This window comes from Stegodyphus dumicola, chromosome 9 (assembly GCF_044657685.1).
Source record: "Stegodyphus dumicola isolate Sdum_Otavi_A_Nest chromosome 9, ASM4465768v1".
NCBI classification, from domain to species: Eukaryota; Metazoa; Arthropoda; class Arachnida; order Araneae; family Eresidae; genus Stegodyphus; species Stegodyphus dumicola.
Window position 1 is genome coordinate 22,477,357 of NC_140776.1, and position 19,729 is coordinate 22,497,085.

Consider the following 19,729-nt stretch of genomic DNA (forward strand, 5'->3'; position numbering starts at 1 on the left):
TCGAAATATGGAAAAACATTGGCATGTCATTTCAGATAAAGTCCGATTTTGTATCAAAATACCTATATTAAAGCATGTTATATATAAATCTAATATATATCCTAAGTCGAGCTTTTGAGACATGAAAAACTCGATTTGAATTCCGTCAATTGGCCCAGTAGAATGGGAGATACAGAAATGTCCCCCCCCTTTCATTTTGCGTAGTGTACAATTCTGTAAATCTTCTGATCGTAAACATAAATTCCAGAGTTACCAATTAAAAGTAGAAATAAAAGATCTATTCAAAATGTACTATAAACAACTATATATGTTAAGTTTTACAAAGCAAAATAAAAATTTCTGATTATCCTTTTTTTTTCTTTTCAGCTGATTCTTCGGAAACAGGAATAGGAATATGTGGATGGATTCTGACTGCTCTTTCTATGCTTATTGCTCTTGCCACATTTCCCCTCTCAATCTTCTTTTGCATTAAGGTAAGGACTAAGAAAAACTAAACATTAGGAAGCTTACAAAATTAAAATTTTAAGGATTTGCATAATCATTAAGAACTGTTATGTTAACTCATAAGCAAAAGGCATTCGTCATAAAGAAAGAGTGATTACAGAAGAAAACACCGTGGACGACAACGGCCTGTAGAAAGCAATGCAAAGAGAAAATGTCGTCTTACTGTTTCGTTTTTTTCTGACACCAGTTGTAAAGTTATTTCTTTCTTAATTTACGTTTGTACGTCCGCTACATATCGCCAATGTTTTCGCCAAATATGGTAACCCTGCCTTCCTTTGCCATTTTATGGCAACCCTTAACCTGCTTTGCGGGGAAGCTATCTTACTGCGCCTGGGAAGCCCATAAAATTCATCACATGATTCATCGCAGCATGCGTTTTCTGAATATGAAAATTTTAAGTGAGTTTTCAGCAATGATTTGTAGACGCAAGAATAAGTAATATTTTTTGCCTTATTGTGTCATATTTTATTAATAATAAATAAATTTTTACCGAAAAAGCAAGAAAATTTAAGCACTAAAAACCTGGAAATTAGTAAAAATTAATGATAGCAATAAACAGAATTTTAAGTTTTTGCGTCTCCTTGCTGAATGCTTAAGATACCTTCTTGCTTTTTGAGTAAATATTTATTTGTTAATACAAAAATAGGAAATATAGAGGTAAAAATATTATTTCCTTCTTCTTATATTCACAAATCATTACGCGAAAATTCATTTAAAACTTTGGCAGTCAGGAAATGCATATCATCATGCAATAATTTTTATGTGCTAAAATTTTTAGCAAGATATTTTGCACGGTGATGCTTTATAATTTTGAAGTTTTTGCTCCGATTTGTTTTCTACAAAGGTGTTTCAGAGCTGTGATGTTTTCTCCTTGCTTTCGTTTCTTACACGATGTTTTTCACAATCGCATTTTCTCCTTGGGTAGTTTTCCTGGCGAAATTTTTCTTCACGATGTTTTCGGCGGCCACCAGTATACTAGCTACTGATATTAAAATCTGATAATTCTAGTTCTGACAGACTATTTCATTGTCTTGTAAAAATGCTTTTACTGGTATCTAATTTTTGTATTGGAAATACAAATTGGGGTTTATGCCAGCATCATTCAAATTTTCAGTAATATATACAAGCTGTAATTTTTGTCAGTATTTACTGTTAGACCTAGTTGAACGCAGCTGTCTGTAATGGAGAGAAATTCATTCAGCAATTATAATCATAATGTAAAAATTATATCTTTTCAAATTACAATATTTCATTTTGTTGAATAACTCTTTTACAGTAGCATTCTTTTACAAAATGATTTTTAAACGGAACGTGCGCTGATGCTGATGACATTAGTAATTGGACTCGATTTTAAATTCTGCCAAACGGGCTCACAGTAAGGCCGTTTTCCTAGTTTGATCCCTGTGTAACATGAATAAGAAACAGTTTTCCTTAGGAAGTCCTGCACGAACGCACCCCTTCCTTTAGACCAAGGGTTCTCAACCACGGAGAAATCTTCCCGAGGGAGGAATATCATAGTTTTAAGGACAGGAATGCGGCCAGCCTTTTATTTACCAGTTAAGCATTAAGTTTTATTTTATGAATATCTAAAAAAACCTGAAAGATTTTAGATTTTATATTACGTCCAAAGGGGCATTTTTTAACGTTTTGTGTGTTGCCAGTATTTATTAAATATCATGTTCTTAGCACTTAATGCAACTCAATGCACCAGCAGTATAACAAAACAATTTAAAAAGAGCATACGTACATTTAGAAGTTCCGATGCACAGTCTCGCAGACTGGGGATAATTTTTTTCCCGTACAGTGTTGCCATTGCTCGCTTTGAAATCGTTGAGTTTGATAATCAAAATTTTGTTAAATTTTGCAAAATATGAAACTGAATTAGTAAAACAAATTCTAAATTCCAAATGCCAATATTCGAATGGAGGGCTACGTTATTCAATATTTGATGTATCTAGGTACGGTGTTTCATTCATAGTGTGAGAAACATATATACATTCTTGCAGATTTTTCATTATTTAATTTCTTTAAATATAATACAGGGCTCTAATAGTTGGTGGCAACAGTTTAAAAAGTGAAACGCCGTTTAAAGTGAACCAACGCAAAATGCCTGCCTCTTTGGGCTAAAAAAAATACTTTTATTCAAGTTTTGGTATTTCTTAACCGTTTCTGTACTTTTTCTGGTTTATTGGGTTTTCCTTGATATGATATAAGTTAATTAGTCTAAAACCCCTACCGTACTTGAAGCAAATTATCGTTATGTCAGTTATAAATACAGAGTCAGAGAAAGGTTTAAATAAACCCTTTTATTTAAACAGGATGTAGAATATAAATGCACTTTATTATGCTTACAATATCAGTCATAGTTCCTGGTGATGCAACTAAACAGAACAATCAAATTTAAGAGTAACAGTAGTCAAAGACTACACAATCAAGTTTCACTCTAAGCTGGCTTGGAAATTTTAACCGAAGTGGCAAAATCAAGGTGTTATCAGCGGTATAATTTTAAATACTACAGAACTCATTTACTTACTGCTGAGAATACGGACAGGAGAAGTCAAAGTAAGGATCCGAAACAAAATAACTGGTTAGTTTAAAATATTAACCCAACAGGTTTATAGAACACATAAAAAATAATCTAAATTTAAATAAATGTAAATGTATTTTTCGAATGGGGTGAGGGAAATGATAGTGTAGCAATGGTGAAAGGGATGCATGTATGCAACAAAAAAGCTTGAGAATCCTTGCTTTAGATCCTCGTGTACCTATCCGTAATCAAATAAAGGATAAACTAATCTAACGTAACTTAATTAATACATAACATAAAGAAAATACTAACTAATGGACGATAAGGGTTTATATAATATTATAAGGTATTTTTCCTCCTTTCAGCATGCCTTCGGGGTGTAACGGTAGCACACTCGGCGCGTATGCACATTTTTCACATCACCTGCTTAGAAATACCTAAAGACTCTACAAGTGGAGCCCGAACTATAAGGTGGTGGACAATAATTCATCACTACCAGGATTTGGCGACTGGGTCCCTAATCTCCAGTCGCCTTTTAAAAAGAGGGAGTATATAAGTTATCTTCTTCCTCCTTCCAGCATTCGTGATGTAACGGTAGCACACTCGTGGGTATTCAAGAGGTCTAGGTTCGAGTACCTGCGAGGGCATTACACATTTTTCACATCACCTGCTTCAGAAAAAACATTATGACTCTACAGAATAGTGAAGAAATTAGTGTAACAAAAAAAGACCTAATTAACTTTTCATCTTCAACTTTCTTATAAAATTCATAGTAAAATAATCTTGGGAAGCATATGTGAAGAAGAGAAAGGTTTTGAAAATAGAAGATTAGAAAAAAAAAAAAAAAAAAGCAAAAAATACAGTTGTATATGCAAACAAAAAATATCATTTCTATAGCATTCTTAATAGTCGAATGAGCCAAAACTAAATTTAAAAGAATTTTAAAGAAACGTTAATTTAAAAGAATGCAGGAAGAAATATTTGCCATCAGCAAATGCAGTGGTGTGGATAACAATGTTTTATATAAATCGAGCTAAATGAAGACTCATAATATTATTTTACACATGGAAAATCTGTGATGTGTTCTAGGCTACATCCAATTTCATTCCATTAATATTGGTACAAAACCGATCTATTTAACATCAGCGTTCTCTTCGATAGCGCTATAAAGCACTAGAAACTATAAAATCAGACTTTCCCTGCAGTCTACTTATACTGCTAATACTACTTTCTCTGCTGTCTGCCTTTAATGTAATAGCAGAATAAGATGAATTAGATAACAGTCAAAGCATCTCAAAAGTTACATCATTTATACTTATCCATGTAATAAAGTCGAATATAATTAGGTACCAGAAAAGAAAGAAATCTGATATAGTTTTGACACATAAATTTGCAAAAATTAAAAATGTAGAAAATATGTTTTTGTTTTGCTCAAGATATAAAATGTGTAACGGTTAGGCTATAGTAATTTGTAGAGAACAAACTTATTAACCTGATTCAAAGTACTTTAATATGAGAAATTGCAGTCCTAAACTACAATAAGAGATAGCCTAATGATGTATGCCAGGTGGAAATTTTTTTACTTTTCTTTTGTGCGTGCAATATTCGTCAGGGAAGTTATAGTCAGAACGCAAGCGGTTAGAAGTTAAATGGTAGTTTTCCACTGTCACGTTTAAAGAATTAACATAAGAATGAGAAGAGATATTTCATAAAATATTTTATTAACATTAATGTAATTGATGTACACTGCGAAAAGAACAATTCTATATCTCCTGTTCTAATAGGCCGATTGACGAAACTGAAATTCTTTTTCCATGTCTCGAAAATGCGACTTAGGATATATATTAGATTTATATCTAGCATTGTTCTAACATAGGTATTTTGACACAAAATCGTACTTTTTCTGAAATAACATTGCAATTTTTCCATATTTTGATTCTACGACTCAAATTATGCTTAGATATTCAATTTTGTATTTTTCGGTGAGAAATTTATGGAGAAATTTAAAAATTTATCTTGGCGAATTTTTTTCAGTTTGCGCCAAGAATAATTCACTTGGCGAACTTCTTAATTTATAGCAACCTTTCCTTTTCTTCATTGTCCACGAGCGGGAAAAAAGTCATCATTTATACTTTCAAATAATTTTAAAAAGTGCGTAAAAAACATTATCATTATTACCGCTTATATTAAATACAACAAATGTAGATTCACATATATCTTAGGAAATTTTGAATAAAAAACTAATTTTTTTGCAAGTATTCTTAGAAATACATCTACTTTACATTGATGACAAAACTTTTACAGGTTATAATTCAAAATTTTGTTTTTGAAAAATTTATAAAAATTATTTAAAAATACAAATTTAAAAAATAAATCATAAAACATGGGCGAATGGTATTTGGAAGGAACCTAAATTTTGAAATATGAAAGGAAGAATTAAATAAGTTTAATAAAAAAAGATTTTAATAAATATTAATCAAATTCAATTAGCATTGAGGAGCTAAAATGTGAGAACTAATTTTTTGAAAACTACTCCTGTGATTCTTTCAAAACTCGGCAGTTTAAAATAATCGGATTCGTAGACTCGAAATATGGAAAAAAACTGGCATTTTATTTCAGAAAAAATCCGATTTTTCGTCAAAATACCTATATTAGAACAGCGATATATATAAATCTAATACATGTTCTAAGGCGCGCTTTCGAGATATGAAAAATGCAAGTTGAATTTCGTCAATCGGTCGATACAGAACTGTCCTTTTTTTATGTGCAGTGTACATGCTTAAAGAAATTGCTTGAAAGACCTTTCGCCGTCTGTAATGCAGGCTTCACACCTGCGGGATAGAGAGTGACGCACATTTGCGAAGACACCAGGCATTTTCCAAGAATCGCCGGTAACAAAGGCGATCTTTGCGATTAGATCCATGTTGGTTTCAAAGGGGCTCTCGTATATTAGGCTTTCCATATGGTCCCAGAATAAAACTCCAAATATGAGAGATCCGGTGATCTTGGTGGCGAAGGTACGGGACCACCTCGACCAATCCATCGCCCTGGCAATTTCGTGGCTCATATAACCAGCCATCCTCTCGACAATCCAAGGTGAAACCACCATTGGGTACAAGGAAAGACCCTCTTTATACCATTTACAATGCCACATAGTGGCTTGCTGTTTGCGCTCCACGCAGACTTTCTATGACGAATATTGCATGTGTAGCAGCATTCTACACCCTGTAAAGTTTTGCCCACTTTTTCAGATTCAGTCTGTGTATTTTGAAGAAAATTATTTTTAAACTAAATAATTTTACGCAATAAATACATATATAGTAAAGTTGTAAAGTTCTTCAGGAACCCGAAAAAAGTGCAGTGCAGTCACAGAGATTCGAACTCCGGACCTTCGGAATAAGCATCGAGCATGCTTCCATTTACACCACGAAGGCATGCGGAAATGAGGGAGAAAATATCTTATACACTCCCTCTTTTAAAGATCAACTGGGGATTAACCCATTAAAGACCAAAAACGCTTTAGATATCCCTTCATTCAAACGACAACAACCGCCCGAAACGGCCGAGATTGTGATGTTGTTTTCCTTGCTCCCAAGGCGTGCTGTAGCAGGTGCAGTTTCCTCAATTGCATCGTATCAGTTTATTGCACATATTGCTCACAGTTTCTTTGTTAGAAAGTAGGAAGGATGTCATGGTTAGCGAAGTCTTCTGTTTTCTAAATGTTCATCACGAAATCCTGCGAGAGGGAGAATTATAGCCCACCATCTTTAAAGTTCGGGCGCCACCTAGAGTCTCTGAAAATTTTTCGATGTCAAGAAGCTGAAAAAATTCGCAGCGCCTTCGCTGAAGTTCGAATCTCCGAATCTCCTGAATACTCACAAGCGTGCGCTCCAGTTACACCACGAAGGCATGCGGAAAGAAGGGAGAAATAAAATAAGTTGTGTTGAATATTTATTAAAAAATATGAATTCTGACTTCTATCTTCTGCATTTCCTTATTTCTTCCAAATTCCTGCCATAACGTTTTAGTTCATAGATTTTTCTCTAAATTTCATTACATTTTCATAATTTGAATATTAAGTCCAAAACCCAAATACTCGTCAGTACTCTCCGACATCCAACAATTTAGTTAACATTTTTCGATTTTGCATGAAATGTTTCTTTATACAAAAGAGCAATGAATTTGAAATTAGAATAATTCATCTTTAAACTGGCATTAGTTTTGCAGAAAAGATTTTAAATTTCAAAGAAATGTGGTAAAGGCATTCTTCTTCAAGTAACAAAAAATAAGTGTGTAAGGTATTTTCTGTCTCCTTTCCGCATGCCTTCGGGGTGTAACGGTAGCAGCACACTCGACACGTATTCGAGAGGTCTAGATTCGAATCTCGGCGAAGGAATTGCACATTTTTCAAGATTCCTACTTAAAAAAAAAAAAAAAAAAAAAAAAAAAAAAAAGTCTATACATGAGTTATTTTTGAGAACTACTTAAACAAGCAAAATGAAGTAACAAATGGAACTCTCTCTTGAAATGTTGAAAAAAGAGAGGAGAAAAAATTATGTGAGGCATTTAAAGCACTTTAGAAAGAAATCGATTCGAATTAAAGTCATTAACTGAAAATGAGAGATCTTGATCATCGGGAAGACTTTAAGGAATTTTAATTAACCAAGAAGAATTTTCTAAATGATTTTGCTTGAACTAAAATTTAAAATATTTTTAAGGTATTTCTCCCGCTTCCTTAGCGTGCCTTCGTGGTGTAGTGGTTCTGCACTCTGGGCCGGTATTCCAGAGGTCCGTGGTTCGATTCCCGGCGAAGGCGTTTGCTAATTTTTAATCTTTCCTGCTTCCAAAAAAAATCCTAATGTCTCTACATATTGAATAAGGGATTATTTAAATTTAATGCACAAGATTTATTATTTAATTTTTTTCTGACAACACATATACATGTTCTTTAACATGTATATATGTCAATATGTATATGCGTCAATACGTATATGTATATGTGTCTTTGAATATGGTGGGTGTATGTTAAAACACTATTTTAAGGATTTTAATGAAATGTCCTAAAATTAAATCTGAGGAAGGGCTTTTTAAAAATGAGCAGCGAATTTTAATAATAAAGAAAAAAATGTAACTAACAGAAAATCCAAGTATCTGGTTAACTAGCAAAAAAGTATACGAGATGATATTATAATTAGTATGGTTGTTTCTATTGAGAGATATGTTGCCAATAATAGCAAGGAAAAAAATTCTTTAAATCCTTTATCGATTGCAAAAGAAATATCTGTATTAATAGAAACAGTTTGTTCGAGGATTTCTTGAAAAACAAAAAAATAAAAAATATTAAAAATAGAAAAAGGGCTGTAGCAGAAAAAAACGTTTCTTTTCTTAACGGAAAGATGAGATTTTGAAAGAAGTGGAAGGCAAACAGGAAAAGGTTTCCGATAAAGCAAATACTTCTTAAATTAAATTTGTTGCATTTGGTACATAGTTCTTACAAATATACGGAAGTGCTGGACTTGAAATTTTCCTACAGTTACTCTTCAAACTAGTGTCAAGAATTATACTGAATACCTGGATTAAAAGGAATTTTAATAACCTCGTGAATACATGATTAATTCCCGTGTGAAAAAAACAGTGTCCTCGGAGTCTATTTAAAGGCCTTTTAGAGTCCTTCCACTTACCGTATTCAAAATTTCAAATGGTCCTTATTTTATTACTCTCTATGAACAAATACGAAGCTGAATTCTACACTTTAAACAATGCTGAAAAGTAATGAAGGAGCGCTTATGCTTAAATATTTGGTTAACAGAATATGATGCAATTTTTGTAGCTAATAAATATAATTGTATGAATCCATTGAGTATAAATCCTTTATCAGCGCTTCTTAAACTGTGGGTCGCGAGTCCAAATGAATTCCCAAAGCGAAATGCTGTGCTTGAGAAAATTTAATTGCGATGCGCGAATTTAAGGTACCATTAGTCGCAATCCCTTCATTACCTTTAATTTAATAAATTACAGTTTCTGTACAGCGCAGTTATAAATCCGTATTAGTGGTCAAGTTGAGTTGTAGATTATATTTACATATTGCAATATCGAATAAGACAAAGTGCATCATAATAGGGGTGTTGTATTGAAATTTCGGAATATTTAAAACCCTTATCACATACGATATTTGTTGCCGGAACAAAACGTTTGCAGCAACAGTTCTGAGAAAAGCCCTTTGGCGAAATAGGGTTACCATCTTCACTTGGTAAACAGGCTGAAAGCCAAACAAGAATCAGTTATCGCTCATATTGGCGAAAGTGACGTTTCTTTTCAAGTGACATTCGCTTCTTCGTGTTGTTTTGTATCTCTCACACGCATTCATTTTAAACTTTATTGTTAGTAATGGAAGATAATAGAAAGGTGATTGCTATCAAGTTAATCATTTTGATCTCCACTCTGGCACTTCAAGTAACAGATAAACACACTTCTGGTTATAGTAATCAATTACATCAGTAATTGCCAAATTCTGTATACACTAAAAATAGTTTAAAACGTGTGCTGGATAAGTCTATTTATCAGACATTATTTATGTGTATTTTCTGTTGTCTGCATTGCAATGAAAATTTGATAGTTCACTGGAAAATTTGTGACCTGGTGACCACCTTCTGACCTTGACTAACTTTATGGCTCATAATTACTGTCCTGTCCATTCAAACATACAAACAGTCAACAACAACAACAACAACAACAAAAAAAAAAAAAAAAAAAAAGATCTTTTATGACAAAAGTCTATATGGCTGATATTTACATCCTCACAGCCAGCAGATACTATTCAGCAAAATGAAGCTCAAATAAAGCATATGAATACATGAGCAATCAAACATGTGCGAGTTGTTTACTGTCCCATAGAACACTCGGTAATACACCTAAAACACATTAATTATACCAACTCTAGAAATTAGCTGGTGCACATCTTGTAGACACACGTAGATCATATATAATTATGAATTAACCCAATAACAAAATGCGTACACTCTTTAGCACTCAAATACTCATCAATTATTTTTCAACTGATTATTAAATTCCATAATAATTAGAAAAGAACTGATAACTATAGTTGCTGCCAATTACATAATCGTTATCTGAATTAAAAGTAACTTCAAATAAACTTCTTGGCAATGTTCATTTTTGTATTCATACATACATATATATATATATACACATCTAATAAGTCATATATTTACATACAGATAGATAGATGCGATGGTTTAGAAGTTGTTAATATATATTTATTAGTATTAATGTAATGACTTAGATTTATATTAATGAATGTATATACAAATTTTTTTCATCATGCATAATAATAAATCCATAAATTTCCAATGTTTCAATATGTAGCAGTTACAATAAAAGTATAGTTTCTAATGTATTCATAATTCAAAAAGTATTTCATTAATAACATGAAAATAATAGACAAATTTAATGAGTATTCTCATTATTACATAAGCTGTGTTTTTGTTTTTTTATGCATCTTTTATGCTGTTTAAAATGTGTCACTGATTATGCAATTAACAATTTAAAAGATAAGTAATTAGGAGAAAAGCCGCGCTTATACAAACGGATTTTAAAAAATTATTCAACTTAAATTTAAGAAATAAAATTCTATTATATAACAGTGATAATACAGGATCAGCACGAAATACGACAAATTTGGCGAACTTTTGGCGACGAACAATTTGTAAACAAATCCGAACTGCAAGAACGTCGTAAAATACTGTCAACTCTGAAATTTCCACGATTATATATTTAATGAATATATACACATTTAAAAAATGACTCAGGTAGTTGTATTACAACAAAACAGCAATAATGAAATCGGCCTCTATTTCTACCGTCCATGACTTCACAGTGAGAGCCATCGCCATATTGAAAGTTACCCGTGATTCTTCAGAAGCAGAACTTTCGTCTGATTGGTTGAACGTTCGAGGAACACGTTCCCAGCCGGAACATTTTCGGACAAGTTTTAAAATGTTGCTCGTAGCCGGGACATGTCCTAGCTACCATGTTCCTCCTCCTAGCTCCTCCTAGCTCCTAGCCATTTCTCGGAAGCCTGCCGCTTAAAGCCGTGCTACTAGAATCTCGTTTCTCGGAATTGTCCCGGGAAAGCGCGCGCATCCATAGAAGTGATAGGGCCATAACGCTTTGAAGGCCGAAACGCCTGAGACACTCTTTCATTCAAACCACCAGAACCGTCCGAAACGGCCGATATTGCGATGTTGTTTTCTTCCTTTTCCTAAAGTATGCAGTAGCAGGTGCAATTTCCCCAAATGCATTTTGTCAGTTTATTGCAGACACTTGTCCCCTGGATGGTCTCCAGAGTACGGACGCAATTCCCGGAACACATAGTACCATGTCGAGTTTCGTCTCAGGTGTTCTGTACTAAAAGGCTAATGGAAGTTTCTTTGTTAGTAGAAAGGATGTCATTTAAAATCTTCACACCTTTTTTTGTCTTAAAGGACGGAGAAGAGAGGACACGGATTGGACGGGGAAAGGTGTTTTAATATTTTAAGCATACATGTTCATGTTTACGTAGAAGTGCAAAAGGACACCCATTGTTTCCTATGAGTAAATGGGTATAATCCAATTGCACTTCCATTATTTATTAAAATTTAGAGCATATCCGTTACATAATACACAATTAAGAACATATGATTAAAGAGATTACAAGAAATGTTAACAGTCTGCCATTGCACTTACATACTTTGGATGCATATCCAATAGTTTTATAATACTTAGAATATTTCATACTAATGTTACTTACACTAAAATTTTGTAAAAAAAATAGTAATAATAATAATTTGGTGTATAACAATGAATTATGTAATAAACGGATAATAATCAATAATAAATCAAATGGTGTTCGTATAAAAAAATCCTAAAAGAAAACATAACATTGAAGTGATTAATTAAAAGAGTTCTTCTCCTCTTGATGACAAATAAATTTTCGTCTTTTCTATTTTTTCCGCAGGTATTTATTTTTTTTATTGCAAATTTTATGAAAGCTTTAATGTTTGTGTTAGGGATTCTGATGTGTGATGCTCTTGTAAGGGAGCATGTACTAATATAATGTTCTAAATCTCCTATTTCCCCACATACACACAAATTTGTTGTTGAAATATTCTTTTGATGAAAGTATGTGGGGAATGGATCATGTCCTGTGAGAAAGCAGTTAATATGATGGTTAGCTTTTAGATAGGTTTCAGATACTTGTGGGTTAAACTGATATAGTTTTCTGCCTGTTTCTCCATATTGCCAGTCATTTTCCCACATGTTCAATTTTATATTATTAAGTTGAAATTTTAGGTATAATTTAGGCCATAGGGGAGAAATAAATGGTGTATCTTCACTTGCTAGCGCTCGTTTGGCAGCTGCATCAGCTTCCTCATTCCCTTGGATGCCTACATGAGCTTGAAACCATGAGATTCTAGGGAATAGACTGAGATGTTCCGTGGTGCTATTGATGATGTCTTCAACTAGTTGAGAATTATATTTATTATTTTGAAGTGCACGTTTTGCAGATTGGCAATCACTAATAATATTTATGTAATGCAGGTTGTTTTCAATTGAATAATTTATTGCTAATTTTATTAGTTCAGCTTATTATTGCTAATTCTATTAGTTCAGCTTGGAAGGTGCTATTTTCCTTTGCTAAACGTGCTTTGAGTATTCTTTTTTCATTTGAATTTGTTAATACAACAAATGCACTTCCAACTCCTGTTTCCATTTTTGAACCATCCGTATAAATTATTGGATATGCATAATTTATAAGAAGTGGTTTTATTGAGCAGTAGATTCTTGGATTGAGCAGTTGGATCTAGAGCAATAGATTTTAAGCATACAGGTTAATGAAGGCTTTGGTTTTCTAAAGTTAGGAATCAAAATATGCCTCAAATACTTAAACCTCTTGCAGTACCCACCCACTTGCGCCACGCTCGCATGGGGAGAATAAGGTCAGGGCCATTGCCATTAATGTAATGGCAGTACTTTTCCAGTATTCTGCTTGGTGGCAACAAATCTAGGCATTTCAAGAATAATACAGTACTGTATTTTACAGTTTTACTCTATTAACTTTGGTATTTATTTGAAGAATTACTTTACCACTGGATAAATAGCTGTACTTGAGTAACAAAGGTAATAATGCAGATGACAATGCTACGAAACCTTTCCAAGCTGGATCTTATAATCAGGAAAAATCATCTAAGATGAGAAAAAGAAAGCATGATGAGGCATTTTTCTAATTTGGCTTCTGTAATGGTTTAAGAGCAGTCTCTTTGCTTAATTTGAATAACTGAATAACCGTCTATGGAGAGAATAAGAACACCAGATTTAAAAAGGAATATATCTAGGTGAGCTTTTTTCCGTGTGAGCATATTTCTAAGTAAGGTTTTTTTCTATGTGAGCTTTTTTCTGTCGGGGATTTTTTCCTGTGAGCATTTATACCTGTGAGCATTATTCCTGTGGGATTTTTTCCTTAAACCGTAGCCGATTGCAACCAAAAAGGGAGATGCACAACTACATGCTAGAGCAGTCTTAGATACAAAATTTCAACCTTCTGAGGCAACTCGTTTTTGAGTTATACGAAAGATATACATACATACGTACAGACACCACTAAAAATCTCTTCTGAATCCATTTTAAATTAGTTTTATAATTCATTTTGGTAAAAACGAGTCCTATATTGTGTCCTTGTGTACAGACGTTAAGCAAAAACACCGTTAAATTGCATTCGATAGCGGTCAAAATGGATATTTTCTTTGAAATATGATACCCGAAAATTTTCGAGATTACAGCTTTTGCTTCCTACAAGGAAGTAAAAAAGGGCGGAATGAAAAAGAAAATTGAAATGAACAAAATATCTCTTTTATAGTTGATCGCTACTTAAATCGGATAATAAATATGTTAGCAATTACTTCCTTTATTCAAAATTATTTCCGTCAAACATTACAGTTCAAACATTTATTGTTAGATACTTGCTTTATTCAGAAACATTGCCGTCAAACATTACCGTTCTTAAAAAAAAAAAAAAAAAAAAAAAACTCGTGTTGCCAATCGGGAAAATACATTAAAAAAAACTTTTACATTCGGACATCCTGACTTTGTTCCGACTTCGAAACATTAAGAAATTATACTTAAAAATTAAATCTGTAATATTATAGTTCGAAAGTCTTTAACTGTCATATAAATTCACCGTTATTTTCTATCCTTTCTCCGTGTCCTAGTTTTAGTAATATGCTGCGTTGTTATCGTTATCCCCAGCAACACTAATGTCATCACCATCATCATCGTTTTCCTCTGATTCTGCTTGACACTACCATGACTTTAATTGGCTCACATGAGCTGTCGTACTAAAGTAACGTTCTTTCACCTTCTCTTCTAATTGAGTCACTATATAGGTACCACTTGGTAAATCTTCTGTAACTATGAAAGGTGCTCGATATTTTTGTTATGTTTTGGTGGATTCTCCAGTTGATTTAGATACTCTTCTCATAGCTACTATCTCTCCTCGTTCGAATGTTAAAGAATTGCTTTTCTTTCTGTCATAATTTGCTTTCATTTTCCTCTGCATATCTTCAGTTCTTTTCTTTAACTTCTTCCTTTTTAGATACTCTCTTTTAACAGTAATTACTTTCTTTGGAGATCTGTCTATTCCTTCATTTATCTTAGATTGTTTTACAGATGAATTTACATCTTCCCGAGGTTTATTTCCTTTTGATTTGAATCAGTTTTCTGATCTGGACTTGGTTCAACTAATTCTGCTACTTCCGCTCTACCGATACATTCTCTTTCAAAATTAATTTTCGATCGCTGTAGTTAGTGGCTGGAATCACTGTTTCTCCCTGTATTACTTCCAATAATGAGCCCAACTCATCTTCCGATCCACTTATTAAAACATAACCGTTATTTTCTTCATTACTTACACGAAATTAACCGTATTACTATCGATTTCAGTTTCTTGGGAAGCCTTCAGTTTCATTCGCGGAGTGTTGATATCATTTTGCAACTGTGAAAATCGACAATCATTAGCATAGCGTATGTGCAAGGTATTACCTATTTTAGCGTATGCAATATATGGAAAATCAATCCATGTTCGACCAACTAATAAGTCGCCCGGTTACGTTTCATCTCCTACAATTAGAACTGTAATGTCCTTTCTTTCCACATTATCAATCTCTAAATTAACAGTTACTTTCCCAATGTTCTAGCGGCTGGTTTACTCTGGTTTCCAAAGCCAAAAATTTCCTCCACATCAGGTTTTATAATAAGATTCAGTTTCTTAGCCGCAGACTGTTTCAATAAACACGAACTAGAACCCGTATCTATGATTGAAGTAATTTCTTCTCGATTATTGATGAGAGCATACTTTAGTTGGTGAAAAATCTGAATTCTTTTCCACAAATAAATTATTTTTAACACTTTTCAAGTCTGAGCTCTTAGACGTACACTTTTTAAAAGTATGACCCTTTTCATTACATTTCCTGCAAATAATTTTTTTTGGGGGGGGGACATTCCGTCGCTATATGTCTATAATCATTACAAATGAAGCATTTCAGGTTATCCTTTTCATTGCGGACACCAGAATTATATTCCCTTTTCCTATCGTCTATTTTATAAAATTTATCTCTCAAATTGTATTTATTATCAAAATTGTTTTTAAAACCCATTTTGAAATTACCATCTGTCTGCATAGAATCGTTAACATTTCTGGGTCTTGAATACTGATTATAGGATCTCTCAGAAAATTTAGAACCAAATTTAGGCTTAGGATTATGCTTAAAAGTTTTGTTTTCTGCTTGAAGTACTTTTATCCCTGATCGAATATTTTCATATGCATCTAGTTTTTCAGCCAACTCTACAGGATTAATGAATTTAGACCAATCATCAATGAAATGATCTCGTATAGCAGCGGGGACACTTTTCTTTAATTGATGCGTAATAATAAGTTGTTTTAAAGAATCAAAATGTGTGACATTTAATCCAACAAGCCACTCTTCAAAATAATGTTTTAATTCAAACGTGAAATCTGTCCACGTATTACGTAACGTTTTAATATGATCAACGAACTTTTGACGAAACTGGCCAACGCTTAACTTAAATTTTCTCAGTAGCAGTTGTTTAACGTGCTTATAGTCGTTAGCTTTATGTTTGGATTCACGGGAAATTAATTGAGTTATTTCATAAGGCAATAGACCCAACAGCTGAGAAACCCAATTTTGTTCTTCTAACCCAATACGTCGTACCTGTCTCTCAGATAAGACTAAATAAAAACTTATATCACATTCATTCAAATCATACTTATGCATTAATTTACTCATATCACAAATATTACTTTTACTAACATTAGAAGGAACAGAATCATTTACATTACTACTTCTGATCTCCGCTTCTGTTTTCAATTTCTCAAGTTCAAATGCTCTTTGCTTATCTTTTTCTAATTCTTCTGATCTCCGCTTCTATTTTCAGTTTTTCAAGTTCAAATGCTCTTTGCTTATCTTTTTCTAAAAGTTCCATCTTTTCCTTTTCGAGTTAAAATGTTCTTTGCTTATCTTTCTCTAAAATTTCTAACTTTTCCGTGTCTAAACGATCACACATAATTCTATCTAGCATTTGTTTAGTAAAGTCTTCGTTATACTTCTTACTATTCAAAATCATATCCCTTTAGCCTACAATTTTATTATCAGAAGGGATATCTACATCAAGTTCCAAGGCAAGTTTTTTTTTTTTTTTTTAATCAGATTTCTTGCCCCTTGCCAAATAAGCCATCTTAGAATTCAATTTTCAAATAATAATAAAAAAATTAAGTTCTTTCCGATTTATACTTAAACATAACATAAACGGTTTATAAATGCACGCACCTTTCTACCTTCAGTTTTAGTGAGCTTCTGCATTAAGTTTAGTAAATGAAAAATGTATGTAATGAAAATGTAAAGGAAAATTTATGTAAATAAAAAACGCCCCTTTGGGCGTAACATAAAATCTGGAAACTTTCAGATTTTATTTATCTATTTATTTGTTTTGAAGTTTTAAAAATACTGCGTGGAAATCCGAAATTAATTTTGACCTAGTCTCCATCACGGAGATTTGTTTTTACATATGTTGTAATTTTTCATTGCAAAAATTGTATCAAAAGATAAATTAGTGTCAAAGGTAAATGAACTGGAATATTTTAAAGCACTGATAACAGTGTCGGTTATTACCAATCTTTAGAGTACTGCTGTTGTTTTTCCTTTAACGAATACCATGAAAAATGTTAATAACCTAATTTAACTAATTCACGAAAAAAATCCCAATTTCCATATAGCAAACGGTATAAAGTGTCAAAGCAATACGGTTATGTTTTAAAATTCTTGTATTAATAATTTCAATAACCTGGCATTTTGCCTCTCACACAAGCATGACATGCATTTTCGAAAAGAAACTTTTGTTTTAAAACTCAAATCTCGTCACCATTATAGATTGCCTGTTAACAACGCATCCTAAATGGTACTTCATCTCAATAGCGTCTAATGCTTGCGTGCCTGCTTTTCGTGGTAAATCGATCGATATCAACAATCAGCAATGCTACTGAAGTCTCATCTGTTTCGCTTGATTTGTTTCTTTTACATCGAAGTGGTCGATTTTTCTTTTCAATCGAAACCGTCTGTCGTATAAAAGGTGTTTTCAGCATGCAAGGCCTAAAAGAACTGAACAATTGTCTTAATGCTTTTTCTGTTTATGCAGGAAACTGTCAATAACGTATTTCCGTTATATCGATTAGGTAGAATTGCTTGGTCGATGGGCATAAACATCCTTTCACTCTCGTAAATAGGATGAGTTTCCTATATGTTTTATGTCCTAATTGGACAGAATAGGATTCTTTGCGCTGGTCATAGAACTATACCAAATCGTTTAATTAATTCTCAATCGATTAGCATACAGTTGTTAAACACAATCAATGCGAAAAATTCTCGTAAAAACATATAATTTAATTAAATATAAGTTAATTAAATAAATCTTCTACGATTTTTTTTTTTTTTTTTTTTTTTTTACAATGGCAGATTGTGAACAATTACTAATGTAACCCAGTCTATTTAATCTATACGAGGCCAGATGTGCTGGTGTCTTTCTTATGGAGGGACCTAATAGGTGGACCACCATCACCTTTCCTATGAAGGGACGACAGTTACAGCCATGCCTTCTCCGGGATTCGAACCCAGGCCCTTCGTCATCGCAGTCAGCTTTCCTGACAACTATACCGACTAAATTAAATTTGAAAAAAATCTGATGGAGATACTACATGAATTCCTTGTACAGTTTATATAAAATTATACATATTTTTTGCTGCTCTTCATCTAAACTTATTACCTCAAATTTTATTAGATATATTTCTCGTTCAATCAATTCATTTCTTACTTCACGGGAAGGCAAAAATACATAAAAACTCAAATCATCTTCATTAAAAATTGTAAAATACAGAAAAACCTAAAACACCAAACACACTTAAAAACAATTAAAAAACAATATTTACAAATAAAATTATCATTTCTCGGCAACACCAAGCAATTCTGTCAGCGGGCAGGAAGACAAATTTTTGATTCAAAAAATAGAAAGTTGACTTTCTGTCCCACTGGACAAAACGACACTGAAGTTTGTGCACCAACTGACTGAATTAACTATTTAAAAGGATTTCAAATGTTAACAAATGATTACCTCATTATCCCTATAGCCACTTTTTAAATTGCTCATAATTGTACAAATATTGAATGCAGATTAACTAAAGGCATACAAATCTTAACCCTATAACATGATGACGACATAATTAAATCAGTTTTAAAGTAAAAAATGCACAATTTGCTAACATAGAATAAAGAAAAATAACTCACCGAGGCGGCCAACAGGGTGTATATGTATATATATATATAGATATATATATATATATATCTATATATATCTATATATATATATATATATATATATATATATATAGATATAGATATATATATATGTTTGGTGCGGCTGACTGCAACAAAAAAGGGGAAGTTCATAACTAGATATAATAGCAGTCCTACATACAAAATTTTAACGTTCTACAGCTAATCGTTTTTGAGTTATGTGAGGTAAATACAGAGTTTACGAATGGATATTTTCGTTGAAATATGATACCCGAAAGTTTCCGAGATTACAAGACTTTACTTCGTACAAAGAAGTATAATAGAATTCATTCTTGTAAAATTGTCCGAGTTTAACAGCTTTAAAAATATTAAAAAGTGTTCGCATTAGAAAATATAAAAGTTTAGAACAGAGCTTCTTAAACCTTTTTCAGTGGCGACATCTTTTTATTACTGAGAATTTTTTTTTTTTTTGCGACCCCAGGACCCCATAATATTTATGAAAATTTTCTGGGACCCCATAAGCACTGCGCAAATCCGACACACGCGTGAGTTAAACTGTTAATTTTGTCACTTGTACTGTAACACACTATTGCAGTTTTAGGTCATTAATTTTAATTTCTAATTTTAAGACATAGAATAATATGAAAATTTTGAATAAGCAACAGACGAAATGACAACATCACGTGCAAAGCAAGTAAAACGAACGCTTATACTATAAAAAAGAATGCGTCGAAATGTTTTCGTTTTTCTTTGTCCGTATTGCTTTAGCTTTATCTATTTATTA

The 19,729-nt window shown here is 32.6% G+C and overlaps 1 protein-coding gene across 3 annotated transcripts in view; it reads left to right on the forward strand.

Annotated features, from left to right (window-relative positions):
- LOC118198685 (stomatin-2-like) overlaps positions 1–19,729 on the forward strand; it is a 113,860-nt gene that overhangs the window by 72,162 nt on the left and 21,969 nt on the right. For all 3 annotated transcript variants that reach the window (XM_035370422.2, XM_035370423.2, XM_035370424.2), the window contains one exon: positions 367–473. In XM_035370422.2, the coding sequence (XP_035226313.1) occupies positions 367–473 (107 nt within the window). The remainder of the gene's footprint in view (positions 1–366; positions 474–19,729) is intronic.